The 15,947-nt window shown below is 49.5% G+C and overlaps 1 protein-coding gene across 1 annotated transcript in view; it reads left to right on the top strand.

The window, feature by feature from the left end:
- Window positions 1-4,828: 4,828 nt before the first annotated feature.
- ZNRF3 (zinc and ring finger 3) overlaps window positions 4,829-15,947 on the top strand; it is a 145,077-nt gene continuing 133,958 nt past the window's right edge. The window contains exon 1 of the mRNA XM_070769780.1: window positions 4,829-5,394. Coding sequence (XP_070625881.1) covers window positions 5,095-5,394 — 300 coding nt within the window. The 5' untranslated portion in view covers window positions 4,829-5,094. The remainder of the gene's footprint in view (window positions 5,395-15,947) is intronic.

Raw genomic sequence — 15,947 nt, forward strand, 5'->3', positions numbered from 1 at the left:
CTATTGTACCTTTCAAGAGAATTATATGATCTTTAAATACAATAAATTAAAAGTTTCCAGAAATAGACATAAAGGCTGTGGAAGAACACTAGCACGTCTTCAGTTTGAATCTCCTTAAAGAAACAAGATGAAATTCAAACTCTTAAGTTTACTTTGTGAAGGAAAGTGTGACTTCTCTAACTCTCCCTTTTTTTTTTTTACATTTTAGGAAAATTTTATTGTACTTTGAATTAGAGCCCAAGTAAAGGAAGATTTAACCTGTGAACCTTATTGCATTCAAACTCTGTCCTAAAGCAGGCATCCTCTTTAAAACAAAATGAGAACAAAACATTTCTACTTTTACTGGCCACATCTCAGGTCCGTCACGAGTGCTAGTTTGCTGTCGATTTTTGGATGCCACTTAAAATTTTCTTGTGAAAGTGTTTCATAATATAAACTTCCAAATGTTAACCTGTATTGTTGAATAGTCACTTACGGAGTTTCATCTGTTCATTCAGAAGGGTGCTAGGAACTACCAGAGATACTTTTAGCAACTTAAATAATACTATGATTGCCGCACAGTTTACTAAAAGGAGATAATTCTTGCACGCTGCTGCTGCTAAATTACGTCAGTCGTGTCCGACTCTGTGCGACCCCATAGACGGCAGCCCACCAGGCTCCCTTCCCTGGGATTCTCCAGGCAAGAGCGCTGGAGTGGGCTGCCATTTCCTTCTCCATAACTCTCCCGTCGTGCTTGTGCTGTTGTGCTAAGTTGCTTCAGTTGTGTCTGACTCTTTGCAACCCCATGGACTGTAGCCCACCAGGCTCCTCTGTCCATGGGATTCTCCAAGCAAGAACATTGGAGTGGGTTGCTCTGGCCTCCTTCAGGGGATCTTCAGGACTCAGGGGTTGAACCCATGTCTCTTAACTCTCCTGCGTTGGCAGGTGGGTTCTTTACCACTAGCGCCACCTGGAAAGCACCTTTAACAGGTCAGATAATAGTAATATCAGTCACTCAGGAACAAATTCAATATACACAAAGGGTATACAGGTAAGGGTACACCTCCCTCCCTCCCCTGCCTCCCAGTCACCCAGAGGCCACCATTCATTTCTTGTAGCTCCTTCCTCACACTGTTCATGTCTGCAAGCCGTCGCAGATCTGTCGCCTCCTCGTCACTCCCCTCCATTGTAGAATACCATCTATATATCCTTTTCACTGAGTGGTGTACATTGGAGATCATTCTGTGTAAGTTCATAGAGTGCTGCTGCATTCTTTTTTTTTTTCCTTTTTCACTCCTTTGCTTGAGGCCTTATTTATTCTTTTGGCTGCGGTGGGTCTTAGTTGTGGACGTGGGATCCCTGCTGTGTCATGCAGGATCTTTAGCTGAGGCGCACAGGCTCCCTAGTTGTGGCTCGTGGGCTCCGGAGCTTGCAGGCTTCCGTAGTTGTGGGGTGCAGGCTTAGTTGTTCCTCTGGTGTGTGGGATCTTACTTCCCTGACCAGGGATAAACCCACATCCCCTGGACTGTAAGGCAGATTCTTAACCACTGGACCACCAGGAAAGTCCTTATTGCATTCTTTTTAATGACTATTTATATGTGTTCCATTATATATTATATAGAGGTACCATAAAATAATTTGTTTAATGAATCCCCCTTTAGGCATATTGACTCTTTCCTGTCTTTTGTTTTCAAGAACAATATGGCTGTGATTTGACTTAGCACAGATAACAGTGTCTTTAGGTACTAAAGCATAGGTTTTACTGGCCTCACATCTGTGAACTTCACTATTTGATCATGTAAATGGAACACGGATGGCAGAAAGCTTCCTGAGCTTTGTGTGGTTTCTGGCCTGAGTTAGTGAGGCTCGCTCAGGGTCTGGCAGCGCTAGCTGATGCTGACGCGCCCGCGCTCCACTGCTTTCATCTGAGCTGTGTCCGAGAGAGACGACCAAGATGAGTTAAGCTCGGGGTGACTGGGAGTCTTGGATAGTGAATGTGCATTGCTTCACTTCCCCCTATCAGCCCTGTTCCTGGCCTTTAAGCCTTCCTTCTTATTTGAAGTTACTTTCTATCTCCCCTCGCTGCCCAGCAGATTTTGGTGAAGTTTCATTACTCACTGAGCACTTCCATCTCTAGACAGGTTTACTGCTGAGAGGTGAATCATGCTACTTCCCAGCTGGTGCTGGTGGTAAAGAACTCAGTTGCCAATGCAGGAGACACAAGAGATGCGGGTTCGATCTCTGGGTTGGGAAGATCCCCTGGAGCAGGAAATGGCAACCCACGCCTGTTGCCTGGAGAATCCCATGGACAGAGGAGCCTGGCAGGCTACAGTCCATAGGGCTGCAGAGCTGGACACTACTAAAGTGAGTTGGTGTGTGTGCACGCGCACACACACACACACACCCCACTTTGTGTTGCTGACTTGTGTCTTATTAACCACACCTTTTTAAAAGCAGATTAAAAAAAAAAAATCTAAACTGGTTTCTTTTTTGACCCTTGACAGGATCTTAATCACAGTCCCTGAGGGAATGACTGTTACTCTTTTCCATGTTCAGAATTTATTTTGGTCCCATGAAGCCCAGTGCTCCTAAACAGCTGTTAACAAGCTGCCCCACATATCTGCAAAATGAGAGGGATACACAATAGTGAGCTTATCACTCATTCATTTAGTCATTAATTCATGCAAGAAATATTTATATTGAGTGCCGACTCTGGGCCAGGCAGCCTCAGCCTAAGTCAGTGAATAAGACAAGATCCTAGCCATTATAGAGTTTGCTCTCTGGCATGTGTGTTTATGGGGCATGAAGGAGAGACAAAAATAAATCAGCGAATTATTTAGTATGTTAGGAGGTGATAAGTGCTAAGGGTGGGGGTGGGGTGGGCAGACCAAAGGAGATTGGGAGAAGGGGACGGGAGCACTCTGCTGTTTTAAACAGAGTGTCCTGAGTAAGTGTTGCTGAGGGCGTGAGATTTGAACTTAGACTTCAAAGAACACAAAATAGTCTTACACAGTATCCTGTGTGTTATATGTATGTTTGCCTGAAAAAAAACCCACTGATGATTTTGTAATATTTATTTTACAACTGTACTGAGATATACTGCACATACCATTAAATTCACCCTTTTAAAGCATGCAATTAAAAAAAAGTGTGCAATTCAATAGCTTTTAATACGTTTACAGAGTTGTGCAACCATCACAAAATTATCTAATCCCAGAACATTTTTATCACCCCAAAAATAAACCCATTAGCCATTGCCACCCATTTCCATCTACCCCCTAGTTCCTGGCAACCACTAATCTACTTTCTATCTCTGTAGATTTTGCCAGTTCTGGACATTTCATATAAAAGGGATCATGTACCATGTGGTCCTCTGTGTCTGGCTTCTTTCACTTAGCGCTGAAAACCTTGTTTCCAAGGTTCATCAATCTTGTAGCATGCATCAGTACTTCATCCCTTGAAGGCTAATATGCCACTGTATGGATATATCACATTTGTTTATCCATTCATCAACTGATGGGCTGCAGTAACTGACCACCCCATTAAGGACTGGAGGGAGACCACTGTCAGGCCTGATGTTGCCCAGTCCAGTAAGCACTGGTGAAGCTCGGTTCTGAAGAAACTAAAATGCCACCATTTTCAGAACCCTGCTTTCCCACCTGTTCCTCTCCTGAGCAGTAGCTCTGGGTGGTCCAAATTCAGCAACACAGACCTGTGGGGGTTTTTTCAAGTGTATTTGCTACTCCATGTTTTGAAAGTTTATTTTTTCTCCCCCTACTTTAAATTGTAACCTTGGTAAATTATTTACCCAAGACAATTCTCAGTGAGTTTCCTTTTTAATATTTTGGGTGTGGTAGCAAGTAGAAGAAGCAGCCCATCCCAATCAAATATTTGCCACTATCTGAACAAAGCCATTCTGGTCAGAGAAGGAAGACTCCACGGAGGAAGTGGGAATTGAATCTGGATTTCGAAGGAAGGATCGATTCTCAGAGGAATAGATGAGGTAGAAAAAGGCATGTTACAAAGAAAATCCAAAGTTTCTTTTCTGGGTGACTGGGAACCCCTGAATCCTGGAGCTCATGTCTTAGGTACGTTAATTTGGTAGCTATCCTCCGCGCACAAAGTGTGATGGCGTTGGAATCCTCTGGACTTCTGCTCAGGAGAGAATCGAAGTTTCAAAACTTCCATCGAGGGGGATGTTTCAGTTACAGCCTCTGGGGCTGTAGAAAGATTATCTCTATCAGAGTCCAAAAGACTTAATGGCTTTCTCACCCCCGCCCCCTCCCTCCCTTACACACACAACTGTCTAAGCGACTCCAGTGCAAGAACCCGACACGCCCGGGAATGGCCCAGCAGCAAACTGCCCCAGACCGCCAGAGCCTTTCCCTTTCGATCCTGGAGGTGGGGGTGGGGGTTGAGAGCCGGGTGCGGGGGCTCCGCTCCCAGGAACTGTGGATTGACGCAGGGAGCCGGGAAGGAAGGACAGGAACCTGACTTCTGCATGAGACTAGGAGGCGCGGGGCCTCCAGAGAGGACACGCATCGCCCCGGAGCAGGATGCGCTCTCCACTCCCGCCGAACTTCAGGAACCGGGAGGAGAAATGTCTGCCGCCGAGGGAGGGGCGCGGCGGGGGCGGAGCGCGACAGAAGGGGCGGGGCTAGAGCCTAGGGGCGGAGCGAGGACGAAGGGGCGGGGCAAGACGGTAGGCGATGGGCGGAGCGACAGCAAGGGGAGGAGCGCAGACGGCGGGCGAGGGGGCGGGGCGAATACGGGGGCGTGTCCCACCGTCCGGCTCCACCCCCGCCGCCGGCGCGCCCGCCCCGCCTACCCGATCCGATCCCCCGCTCCCCCGCCCCCCGGGCAGCCGCGGCGGTCGAGCGCGGGGAGGGAGGGGAGAGCGGGTCACGACGTTGCCGGGGCGGGGATAACCCCTCACGTGGAGCAGATGAAAGGGCCGCGGCGCTACGGCCGTGGGAGCCCAGCCGAGCCTGCGACCCACAAAGCCGCCGCCGCCGCCGCGATGGGGCTGTGAGGCGTCCGCCCGCGCTCGGTCCTCCGCCGGCCCGCGACTATGCCCGGCCGCGCCCGCCCTCCGCGCCCTCCCGCCGCAGGACCATGAGGCCGCGCTCGGGCGGGCGCCCAGGGGCCCCGGGCCGCCGCCGCCGCCGCCTCCGCTGCCGCCCCCGCGGCCCCCGCGGCCGCCGCCTGCCGCCGCCGCCGCCGCTGCCGCTGCTGCTCGGGCTGTTGCTCGCGGCCGCGGGGCCCGGCACGGCGCGGGCCAAGGAGACGGCGTTCGTGGAGGTGGTGCTGTTCGAGTCGAGCCCGAGCGGCGACTACACCACCTACACCACCGGCCTCACTGGCCGCTTCTCGCGGGCCGGGGCCACGCTCAGCGCGGAGGGCGAAATCGTGCAGGTAGCTGCCCGCCGCCCGGGCCCCGCGCCGCTGCCGCCACAAGATGGCTCCGGGGGCTGCGCCCGCCGACCCCGCCGCGGGCTGGCGGGCGGGCGGGCGGGAGGGGCGGTGAGGAGGCCGGCGGCATCCCTCTCAAGCGGGCGGGCGGGCGGGAGGGACGCGGCCTCCAGGGCGCCGCCGTGGGGGGGCGAGCGCACGTGGGGCTCGGCCTCCCGTGGGTCCCAGGAGCGGGAGGGGAGACCCCGGGTCCGGGCACCCACGCTGAGGCAGCCCCCTCAGGCTGTCGGGGCGCTCGCTTTTACCTCAGGTGGAAGTCCCGGGAACTACCTGTTGAGTGCCAACTTCGGCGAGACAAGTGATGAAGGATGGGGAGGCTCGTTCCAAGTCGCAGGCTGTGCCCTCCCACCCGTGCAGGTTCTTTGAGGGAGCAGCCAGGCTTGTCCGAGGGTCTCCCCCTGGAACCTGCCGCCAGCCTCACCTGGGCGCCCACAATCCCGGGGCGCTGGACCAGCAGCCGCAGGAGGAGAGGCAGCGGGAGCTGGCGGAGGAGTGGGGATCGCGGGTGCCCCGGAGTGGCCGGAGCAGCAGCCCTCGCTGCGTGCCTCAGATTACAGAGAGAGTGGGAGGGAGGCAGCCTGCCCGCTCCTCGGCCAAGGACTGGTGCAGAGGGCCTGCACCTCGGGAGAAGGGTCGCTCACTGACAGGGCCTCCACCTTGCTCCGAATGAAAGGGGTGTGCATTCCAAAGGAACCTGGCGGAGTGGGGCGGCGGGGAGGTGGGGTGGAGAGCGAGCTTTCAGCAGAACCCCTCTCTGCGGAGGAGGGACTCTGAGCCCAAGCCTCTGCAGATGGTGAACTGGGTAGATGCCTTTCTGCTTCCTTGGCTGTGATTTTATCAACTTAGTAGACAGCCAGCGCACTTAACCGGGGTGAATATGCGTGCCTGGGATGGGAGTGATTTGAAATGGTTGGCTTGTCTTTCAACCTTTTGCGGGTGAGGGGATGGCTGCAGGGGCTCCAAGCTTTGAGGCCTTGTGCTCTTTACTCTTGGATAAGTTATGAATGAAGAGCGGGGGACTGAATGGAATTAACTGCAAGCAGCCTTTCATTTCCCCTCCCCTGGTGCAGACTGAAAACTCTGCAGGGTTAGGGCAGGGGGCAGTGCGGCTTGGCCCTTAGAGGTGTGTCCTTAGGTCCCCGTCTCAGACTTCTGCAGGACAGATGGAAGGGGGAAAACACAGGTTGTCTGAGTTCTGTGACTACACGTATGTTAAAAGCTTTTGGACTTTTTAGGGGGATAATGTTATAGTCTTTAATTTATAAGCTTTAGAGACCACGGTCTGCTGAAGATTCCTGCAGCCTTTCTTTCAGTTGCAGCCTTCAAGCACAGTTTGAATCTTAATGCCTGCTCCTGTGACTTCTTGTTTCTCTTTGAGGCTTTCACTGTGGCCTGATGCCTGTAGAAAATGTTTGATTTACAGCTTTCTAAGAGAAAAGATGTTTTAATCATGGCACTTCACTTTTTGAAGGAGACTTTTGAAGTTTGCGATTTTTATCTGCAGTGTTTTAACTTGTACTTTCTCCCTGGTAGGTTGTCTGGCGAGCTATCCATTATGAGTAGTGCAGTGCTTTGGAGATAATCTTGGGTTCGCCATTTAATACAAAATTAGCAGTTTAAACACACCATTTGTAACTATTTTATCCTTGTGAGTGGGGAGATACTGTGTGAATTTGGCAGAAGGAATCTATTCTCTTTTGAAAGTTTTTGAAGTGCTTATCTAACTCCTTTGTAGTCCATTAGCCTTGCCAAAAAAAAAAGTCAACAACTGCTAAGTAAAGAAAAATGACTTAAATGGTATTTAATAAGTTTACCTGTTAAGCAATCACTAATAAGTGTCCTAATTCCCTTATAACTGCAGTAACACTGGTGAGTTTGTCTGAGTAGTCACTTCTTAGTGTTCTCTACATCTTTGATAACTTTATTGTGAGGCCTGCTTGCTGAACCTGTGTGCACAGAAGGAGCTCGGCGTGGCTCCCAGGGCTGTGTGTACCGAGGCTGGCATGCTTTCATTAGTTCTTGGAATACTCCTGAGTGGAGGAACTAGCGTGGCCCCTGTCAGCCCCCAAGAAAGTTTTTGTAAGGGAAACTGATGTTTTAGGGCTGCCGAGAGAGAGAGTCACCTTTTGCTTGAGAAATGAGAATGTAGAAGAAACAACTTGGCTGTTTCTTCAGCTTCAGATTAATCAGATTTTCTAAGTGCCCTTGTTGAACTTTTCAAGCCTCCTTCTATTTACTATCTTAAAAAAAAAAAAAAAACAAAAACTCTTGCGTAATTTGCTATTTAATATTTTATGGTCTTCAGAACGGAGTTTATTTTCCTTTAACTAAACCTAAATCATAGCACTTACAGCACTAGTTTTGTTGCCGTGGGATTCTGTAGCACTGTTTTTCATGCTTTAGCGGAGAAAAGAACCTGTCTGAGAGACTCTTTCCTTTAAGAATTCTAAGATAGGAAATTGGTTTGTATCACTGATTCCCACCCCCCCCTGTATTGTATGCAATGAAAGTATGTGTCTGTGTCTGTTTATAGAGTAGATGCCTTATTACAGTCTGGTTTGCCCAGATACCTCTAATTAGAATACCTGTTCATTCATCTGCATGGGTTGGGGTAGGAGGAGGCCTGGTAAAGAAGGGTGTGTGCGTGTGTGTGTGTGTGTGTGTGTGTGTGTGAAAGAGAGAGGAGAGTGAGAAAGACAGAGAGAGAGAGAGAGAGAGAGAGAGAGAGGGAAATTCAAATCTTGAGATTAGTCACTAAGAGTGTTGATTCTCTCCTTGTGCATTTTAGGCTTAAATAACTTTCCCAAGGTCATCACTGTGCTCTGAAAGAAGAGAGATCCTTTTTCCTTTTTTTTTTTTTTTTTTTGACATCTTCGTCTGTGAAAGTTGTGGAAACAATATGTGGCTATGAAGTGCTGTTCACTACTTTAGTATTTTATTTATTCATGCAGGATTACAGCCCGTCTGTTTGTAAGTGTCAAGCATACAGTGTGAACGCTGGAGGAAGTAATTACACTTCTCCTTTAGTTCTGAAGTGTGGAACTTTAAAGGGTTCTTAGATGTATTGATACATATTTCATCTTTTAACCAATTTGTTGCTATTAATGAGATCATTATCTGAAACTTTCAGACTTTGGCTGTTCAGCTCACATGGTTAGTGATGTTAAATAAAGACCCAATTAAACCTGGCTAGTGGTATGTGAATTGGTTAAGCAAACAAAGAAAATTTGCATAGCTAGAGGTGAAAGATTGTTTTAAATGGAAATGTATTTTTCTCCCCCTTGAAGTCAAATATTTAGAAACGCTTGAGAAATTCATTTGTAGGAGAAATCTGAATGGTAGGTTTTGTGTAACTTTAAAATCGGCCTCTGGATCCTGGATTAAGTGTTGAATGGTCTTAAAAACAGAGCTTGCTGAGAACATTTAAGAACTAAGCCAGTGCCTTTAGCCACGAGGGCTGGGAGGAAAGCTGAGTGGTGGGTCAGAAAGGCTTGAGTGAGGTCCTTAAATAGCCAATGTTAACTAAGGGTATCAGAGAGAATAATTTTAGGAAACTAATTCCTCTGCCTTGTCTCCCTGTCAGTGTGTTTCTGCAGTTTAGCATTTGATCAAACACTTTCTTTTCATCTCCATTTTAAGTTAACAGGCCTGCCTCTCTAAAAATTGACTTGACCTAATAGAACAATTGCGTGCTGACAGCTGACCTGGATTTACACAAAAAGGGATCGCTGACTGTCTTGTCAGAAGGGCCTTCATAGGTTAAAACCAAGCATTTGATTTAGGGGAAGACATCAGGGCTGTGTTTTGTGACCTCGTGAATTCTTTAGGAGCTCTTACTTTCTGTCTCGTTCCCTGAGATGCCATGGGAGTTACTAATACAGCTCTGAATGGAGATGAAGGTGGGAGTGAGGATAAGTGTGCAGCCTGTGAACTAGAGGGTGATGCTGGCTTCTCTTTAGGAGCATTTCTTTTGTATAGGGCACCATGCCAAGCTCGTCATGTGTTTGCTCATCTACGTCTTTAACATGGAACCAACAACTGTTGTTGACCCATTTGACAGATGAGGAAACTGAGGCTGAGAAAGGCTATTTGACTTTTGCAACCTCACATAGGTAGCAAATGATAAAACTTGGGTTGAAACCCAGGTCTGTCTGGCTCCTTTGTTCCTATTACCGTTAAATAAATAGGAGTTGGTTGGTTAGGTCCTGACGTTTGTTCAAGTCTAATTTTTCATAGTCTAGAATAGGGGTTCTTAACCTGAGGGTCACAGACTTCCATAGATGGCCTGTGAACCCCTGAAATTATGCATACAATCCCATGTATGTGCACTTTTATTTTCCTGAGAAGATGTGTAATTTTCCCCCATCCATCCCTGGGGATTTGAAGGCAGTGATGTGCGGCTCAGGCTAGCAGGAGTCCTTGAGAAGCCTACAGGTTTATGTGTCTCTGTCGAGCGTGTTCACTTGATGGATTTCTACTCAAGCCCTGTTCTGTACCACATACTGTATTGTTGTTCCTTTAGATCTGTGTGAATAAATGATAATTGCTCCTGACTGGGTCTCCACACACAGTGGAGCCCTTAGTTCTGAAGGCATCCTTTATCTCTAATGGATTAATTTCTCTCCAGTTCACCTATCTGTAGTAGTGAAATGCATTATCCTTGGGAGAAATGGAAAGACAGTCACTCCAAGAATTTTCTGCATTTAATATTGAATCACTGTGTTGTATACCTGGAACTAACATAATGTTTTTGGTCAATTATACTTCAATTAAAAAAAGAATTTTCTGCGTTTAGATGGTGACAGGCAGGAAGATGAGGCTCTGAATGCAGAGTGTGGGAGTGTGGACTGCAGGTGTATGTCTTTTCAGCGTTCACTGGGAATGAAGCAGAGCATCCGTTGATGTTGAGACGCCTTGAGAGCAGCCCCTCACTGCTTGCCTCTCCGTGGCCCTGGGCACAGGCCTGTTTGTTTCTGCTCGTCCCTGGTCCCCAGTGCCTGCTGCTTATCAGACACCCAGTATTCAGTGAATGAATGATGGATTCAGGGTGGACCATCTTACGAGAATTGATGAGAACCGCTTCATATGCTTTGGCTAATACATTCTGGGATCAGCTTTCCTTTTTGGTGGTTGTTTGCAGAAACTTGCTTGATTAGATGGAAAGAATGGCTCTGGTTGGAACCACTGCTGTTGTCATCCCGGGCTGTGAGACAGTGACACACGTGTGTCTGCATGTGTGCTCAGGGGTAGGGTATCTGGCGTCGTGAAGGTCTGAAGACATTCTTTTCATGATAACACCCTGATTATTGAGAGAGGCCTAATGTGGACAGCTGTTAGAGATGGACAGACACATGAAGAACAGTTCATGGCCAGGCCCTAATGTCCCTGGGCGTAACTGTAAAAGTTTGGTATTCAGGATTATCATTACCCTGAATATTATGTCATATGAAAACTTTGCTTTTTGATGGCATTGCACAGGTCTGGAGAATGCGGATTCACAGTTCACGACAAAAAGGACGTTTAAATCCATTTCAATAATCTGAAGACCCAGACTCAGCCCTTTAATGTGTTAGATGAGGAAGGAGGCTGAGGTCCAGAGAAGTGAAGGGGGTTGGTCCATAGAAGTGAGTGAGGTTGAGATAACCCTGGAGAACTGTCTGGGTCTCCCAGCTCCCGGGTGTGGGCCTTTCTGTCGTCCTCAGCTGGACCTTGGCCGAGTGTGCCAGGGAGAGCCCCCTTGGAAGCGAGCTTAGTGATCAGGTGTCTGACTGGGGAAAGCCAGGTCTCGTAAAGCTGCACCCCGCGTGTAAGTGGCTGCTTTTCTCCTTTAATTTAGAGTTTTCAGTCTTCCTCTGTCAGAGCTCTTAAAAATAGGTGGTCGTGATCCCGTGTTTCCTGCACGCCAGGCACTGGGTACAGCACCTGAACTCAGTGGACGAGGGAAATGGGATGGCCCAGGTGTTCAGATGAGGAAACTAAGCCCAGAGAGCTAAGGTCACGCGTGGAAGATGCTGAGCAGGTCAGTTGCAGGGCTCAGATTAAAACCCAGCTCTGTGTGATTCCCAGCCATTTCTGTTTTCACAAGCCTGCTTCACTTGGCACTTTCTTCTGCTTGGGATGAGATTATGGCAACTGATGGTGGAATTTAGAGTCAGTATAAACCCAGAGTGGGGGACCAAGAGAGGAGCCGGTAACTTCAAGTGAGAAGACCCTCTGCCCTTAGAGACTTCTCTCCTTCTTCCTTCCTTCCCCTTTTCTCTTCCTTTTTTCAATCACACAGTCTCATTCTACCTTGTTTTTTTTCATGAAGAGCTGATCCGCCAAGGTTGGGAAGAGGGGCCAGTGACTTGAAGTGCACCGCTGTCGCTCGATGGCATGTCCATTGTTTTCTGGCTTCGGGGAACTCGGAATGGCCGTGGCGCTCTGGCATTTAAAGAGATCTCTGAAGTGAGACACACCTCCTTCCTGTAGCTGGCTTTTCAGAGCCCTTTCACAGCCTGTGTGGCTTTCCCCAAAGAGGCCCCGTCCTGTGTTCATCGCTTTTCTTCCTTTATTTACACAATCTGCGCGTTCCCCTGTGATCTGAAATTTGATTTCAAAGATGGTCACAACCTGAAGCTGTGGCTTCCCTCTGCTCATCCTGTCCTCCTGGCGGTTAAGACCTCCCGTGGGTCTGCATTCCTGCAGTGGGCCAGCGTTCACCGCTGCTTTCTGTGCCCCCGACCCTGTGCGGGGCGAGGCAGCAGGTGGGCACGAGGGAGGCGTGGGCCCTGCCCGCAGGCGGCAGAGTGGAGGGGGCGGGCGGCGTGCTGACCACAGGCCCTCTCCGGGAGGACACAGCTGTGCGAAACCAGGGGTGCACCTGGCCCAGGGGTGACAAGTGGGCCTGGGCAGCCCATTCTGAAGAAGCACGTCTGCGTAATGACACAGTACGTGGATTTGTGCCTTTTGGCCCTTTCCTGCTCATTTTTTTGTTTGTTTTGTTTTTACCTACCTTTGAGGTTAAAAGCTGATAACCCCTCTGCAGAGAGGTGCCTTTATACCTGCCAAACAGGATGGGGAGACCGTAAAGAGTAGAGGGTCTTTGTTCCATCTGCCGCTTGAATGAGATGTTTGAAATTCTGACTTTGAGCGGCTCTGTTGACTCACTATAGTGTGAAGAGAATGAGGTCAGCCGGCCTGTTGTGGTTCAAGGGAGAGCGTTTTATTTTTATTACCCTTCAGATGTGTGGTAAGACTTGACATTAACCCCATTCTCGCCCCAGCAGCCAGTGTGATATGGTTGTTTAGAAATTCAGTGGGTAGAGTCAATTTGGTGAAGACAGACTCTGATGATTCTAGAAGTTTCACAGGGAAATGTATGTTGGAATGGGAGCTTCTGGTCTCCTGGTACAGAAGCTGCTGCATTTTTAAAATAAGAGAGTTAAGAGTGGTGCTCGATCAGGTGCATGTAACCCTTCAGTGCTGTAAGAGTTTAAACTTGATTTTTTCTTTTCACTTAAACCGAGTGCGCTAACTTGTCAGCAGGCGTTTCTTGAGTTCCTGCTGTGGATACAGCCTAGAGAAGAAGCAGCCTTGTGCACCCACCGCACAGTTTGTGGTTTGCAGGTGTCATGTTCATGGTCTCTCCATGCACAGTGGGCCGTTGAATTATCTGCACTTCACAGAGGAAACCGAGGCAGAGGGTGTAAGTAAGCTTCTCAGGGCCACAGAGCTGGGATCGAGCTTGGGTCACTTGAAGACAAACCTCGAGACCCGCTTGCTTGAGGACCTGGGTGTACTTAGATACGGTTTGGGCAAAAAGGCTAGGATAGATTCATTTTACATTACCTCTCATCAGGGCCAACATTTCCGTTTAAAAAACCAGATCATCTGTAATTTATTCTTTAATTATAAAAATCATACATGTTTATTGTCGAATACTTGGAAAATAAAGAAAAGTATGAAAAAGAAAATCAGTCCCACTGCCTCCACGTAACCTCTGTTAACCTTTTGTGGTTTGGGATAGCTTTCCTTTCCTTTTTTTTTTTTCCTATGCACTCAGATTTTTAAGAAAATTGGAAAAAACACTATATAGTGTTAACGACCCTTTGTGTACCTTAAGTATTTCCCTCTTACTAATAAATATTCCAAAACGCTTTTAGTGTCTTGTTTTCCGTTATTATAAGTGCTGCTGTGGGGAGCTTTTTTTCTCTATCTCTTGACTACCTTCGCAGCCTCAGGTTCTAGGATCGGGACGCCTGTGTGGAGAGGTATAAATACTTTCCCTGGTCCTGTCATGTGTGGTCAGTGCCCCCTGCAAAAGAGCAGGGCTGGTTTATATTCCCCAGCCAGGCTGGCATTCGTGTTTCCACGCACCCCTGCTCACAATGGGTAGTTTCTTAAAAAACAAAACAAACATACCCATTGAGGGCAGGAGGAGAAGGGGACCACAGAGGATGGGATGGTTGGATGGCATCACTGACTCAGTGGACATGAGTTTGAGTAAGCTCCGGGAGATTGTGAAGGACAGGGAAGCCTGGCATGCTGCAGTCCATGGGGTCGCAAAGAGTCGGACATGACTGAGCAACTGAACAGCAACCCATTGAAAACCAACTTCACAAGAGTGAAAGCTTGTGTATTCCTGTGTGTGTGTTAGTTGCTCAGTCATGTCCGACTCTTTGCGACCCCGTGGACCGCAGCCCACCAGGCTCCTCTGTCCATGGAATTCTCCAGGCAAGAATACTGAAGTGGGTTGCCTTTTCCTTCTCCAGGGAATCTTCCCCATCCAGGAATTGAACCCAGGTCTCCTGCATTACAGGCAGATTCTTTACCACCTGAGCCCCAGGGAAGCCCCGTGTATTCCTGTGACTTAGTAAGTGGTAGAATACTGGCTTTCCCCCTCTGCCTCGAGGATCTGAGTTGCGACTGTCAGCATCAAAAGGAAGGTGCCTGGCGTGGTATCTGGGTCCCTCACTGGCGGGTGTGTCTGAGCCCGATCCAGGAGCAGGCGCCCTAGGGCTCTGGGCAGGGACGCAGCGTCTGGCCGGGCAGATGGCCACGCTCCGAGGCCTAGAGAAGACCTCACGGAAGGGACTGCCTTGTGGTGGGCACGCCCGGTGGCAGCAGATTGTGGCCCAGGAGGGTGCTGCTGCCTGGGGTGTTCTCTGCCCCGCCTCTCTCCCTGTCCCCTCATTCAGAGCGGCGCTGCTGTCAGCGTGTGGAAGGCAGGGGTGCCTTAGAGCGGAGCTCCAGACTGTCAGGGCGCCCTAAACAGCAGGCCCACGGGCGGAAAACGGCTTCCTGCTGTTTCGTTTGATCCCTGTTAAAAATCTAGAAGTTTTACATAAAAATCTGGAGCTTTGGCTCTTCTCGAAACACGAAAAGATCTGGCAGTGTAGGGTCCACATTCCCACGTGGCGACAGCCTGCTCCAGTGAGACAGCAGCTGCCCTCTTCAGATGGGGCGCAGGCCCCTGTTTACAAGCTTCCCCTGCATTGCAGCGGGTTGCCGCACTCACGGGTAACGATCCAGCGCCTACCAGCACCTGGGGCCCCCGTGGGCAGTGGTGTTTGCCATCCTTTCTCTTGCTGGAAGTTTTGGAGCCTAAAGCTTTTAAGTTGCACTTGGCAAGTCTCTGTTGTCTTTCCCCTGCCATCTGTGTGTCAGACGGCCAGGCCGTTAGTGACTTCATGACACTTCACTGCACCCTCTGAGCCTCAAGTTCTGCTACTGGGGAGGGCCGCGGTGGCCCTGGCATGACCAGAGCATTCTTGTGTGTTGCTGCTGTTTTTGGCTGCCCCGCGTGGCATGAGGGCTCTTAGTTCCCTGACCAGGGGTTGAACCTGCACCCCCTGCAGTAGAGCACAGAGTCTTAGCCACTGGACCACAAGGGATGTCCCCCCCCGACCAACCAGAGTATTCTCGGTTGACAGGGTGCTTCTGTTCCCTGGAGCCATTTGGTGCGTGCCTTCATCACCATCTTTGTCCCTTCTCTCTTTCTGCTCCTTGGTTTTTTTTTGACTATGAGAGCTCCTGTTTGAACCAGAGGGCACCCTGGAATGCCATGGCCCCGATCTCCTTTTACAGCGAGGGTGCTGTGGGCAAGGGCCTCGAGCCTTTGGTGGCAGGAGGAGCTGGGGTTAGAACTCGGGTCTCATTGTTCCAGGTGCTGGTCTCCCTGGAGCAGCATCCTTCTCTGATGCTCGGGTTCCAGCAAATTTTCCACGCGCTTTTAGGGCAACCCCCCCCCCCCCCCCCCACCGAACTTTCACCCGTATTCCTGGTTTCATCCTCCCAGCTCAGAGCGCCTTCCCTGGATTCTGCCCAGAGGGCCATCTGCCATTCAGGTTGTCCCAGCTGCCAAGGCTTGTCCCACACTTGACGTCGAAGGCGTTTCTTTGTACCTAATTTTACTTACGCGCCTTCGACATTTGTGTGTTCAGCACCTTTATGCGATTTTTGGAACCACCACTGGGTACCCGGAGGCTTGGCATCATTTCAGAAAGTGCCTCAGT

This window comes from Bos indicus, chromosome 17 (genome assembly GCF_029378745.1).
Source record: "Bos indicus isolate NIAB-ARS_2022 breed Sahiwal x Tharparkar chromosome 17, NIAB-ARS_B.indTharparkar_mat_pri_1.0, whole genome shotgun sequence".
Classification (NCBI taxonomy): Eukaryota; Metazoa; Chordata; class Mammalia; order Artiodactyla; family Bovidae; genus Bos; species Bos indicus.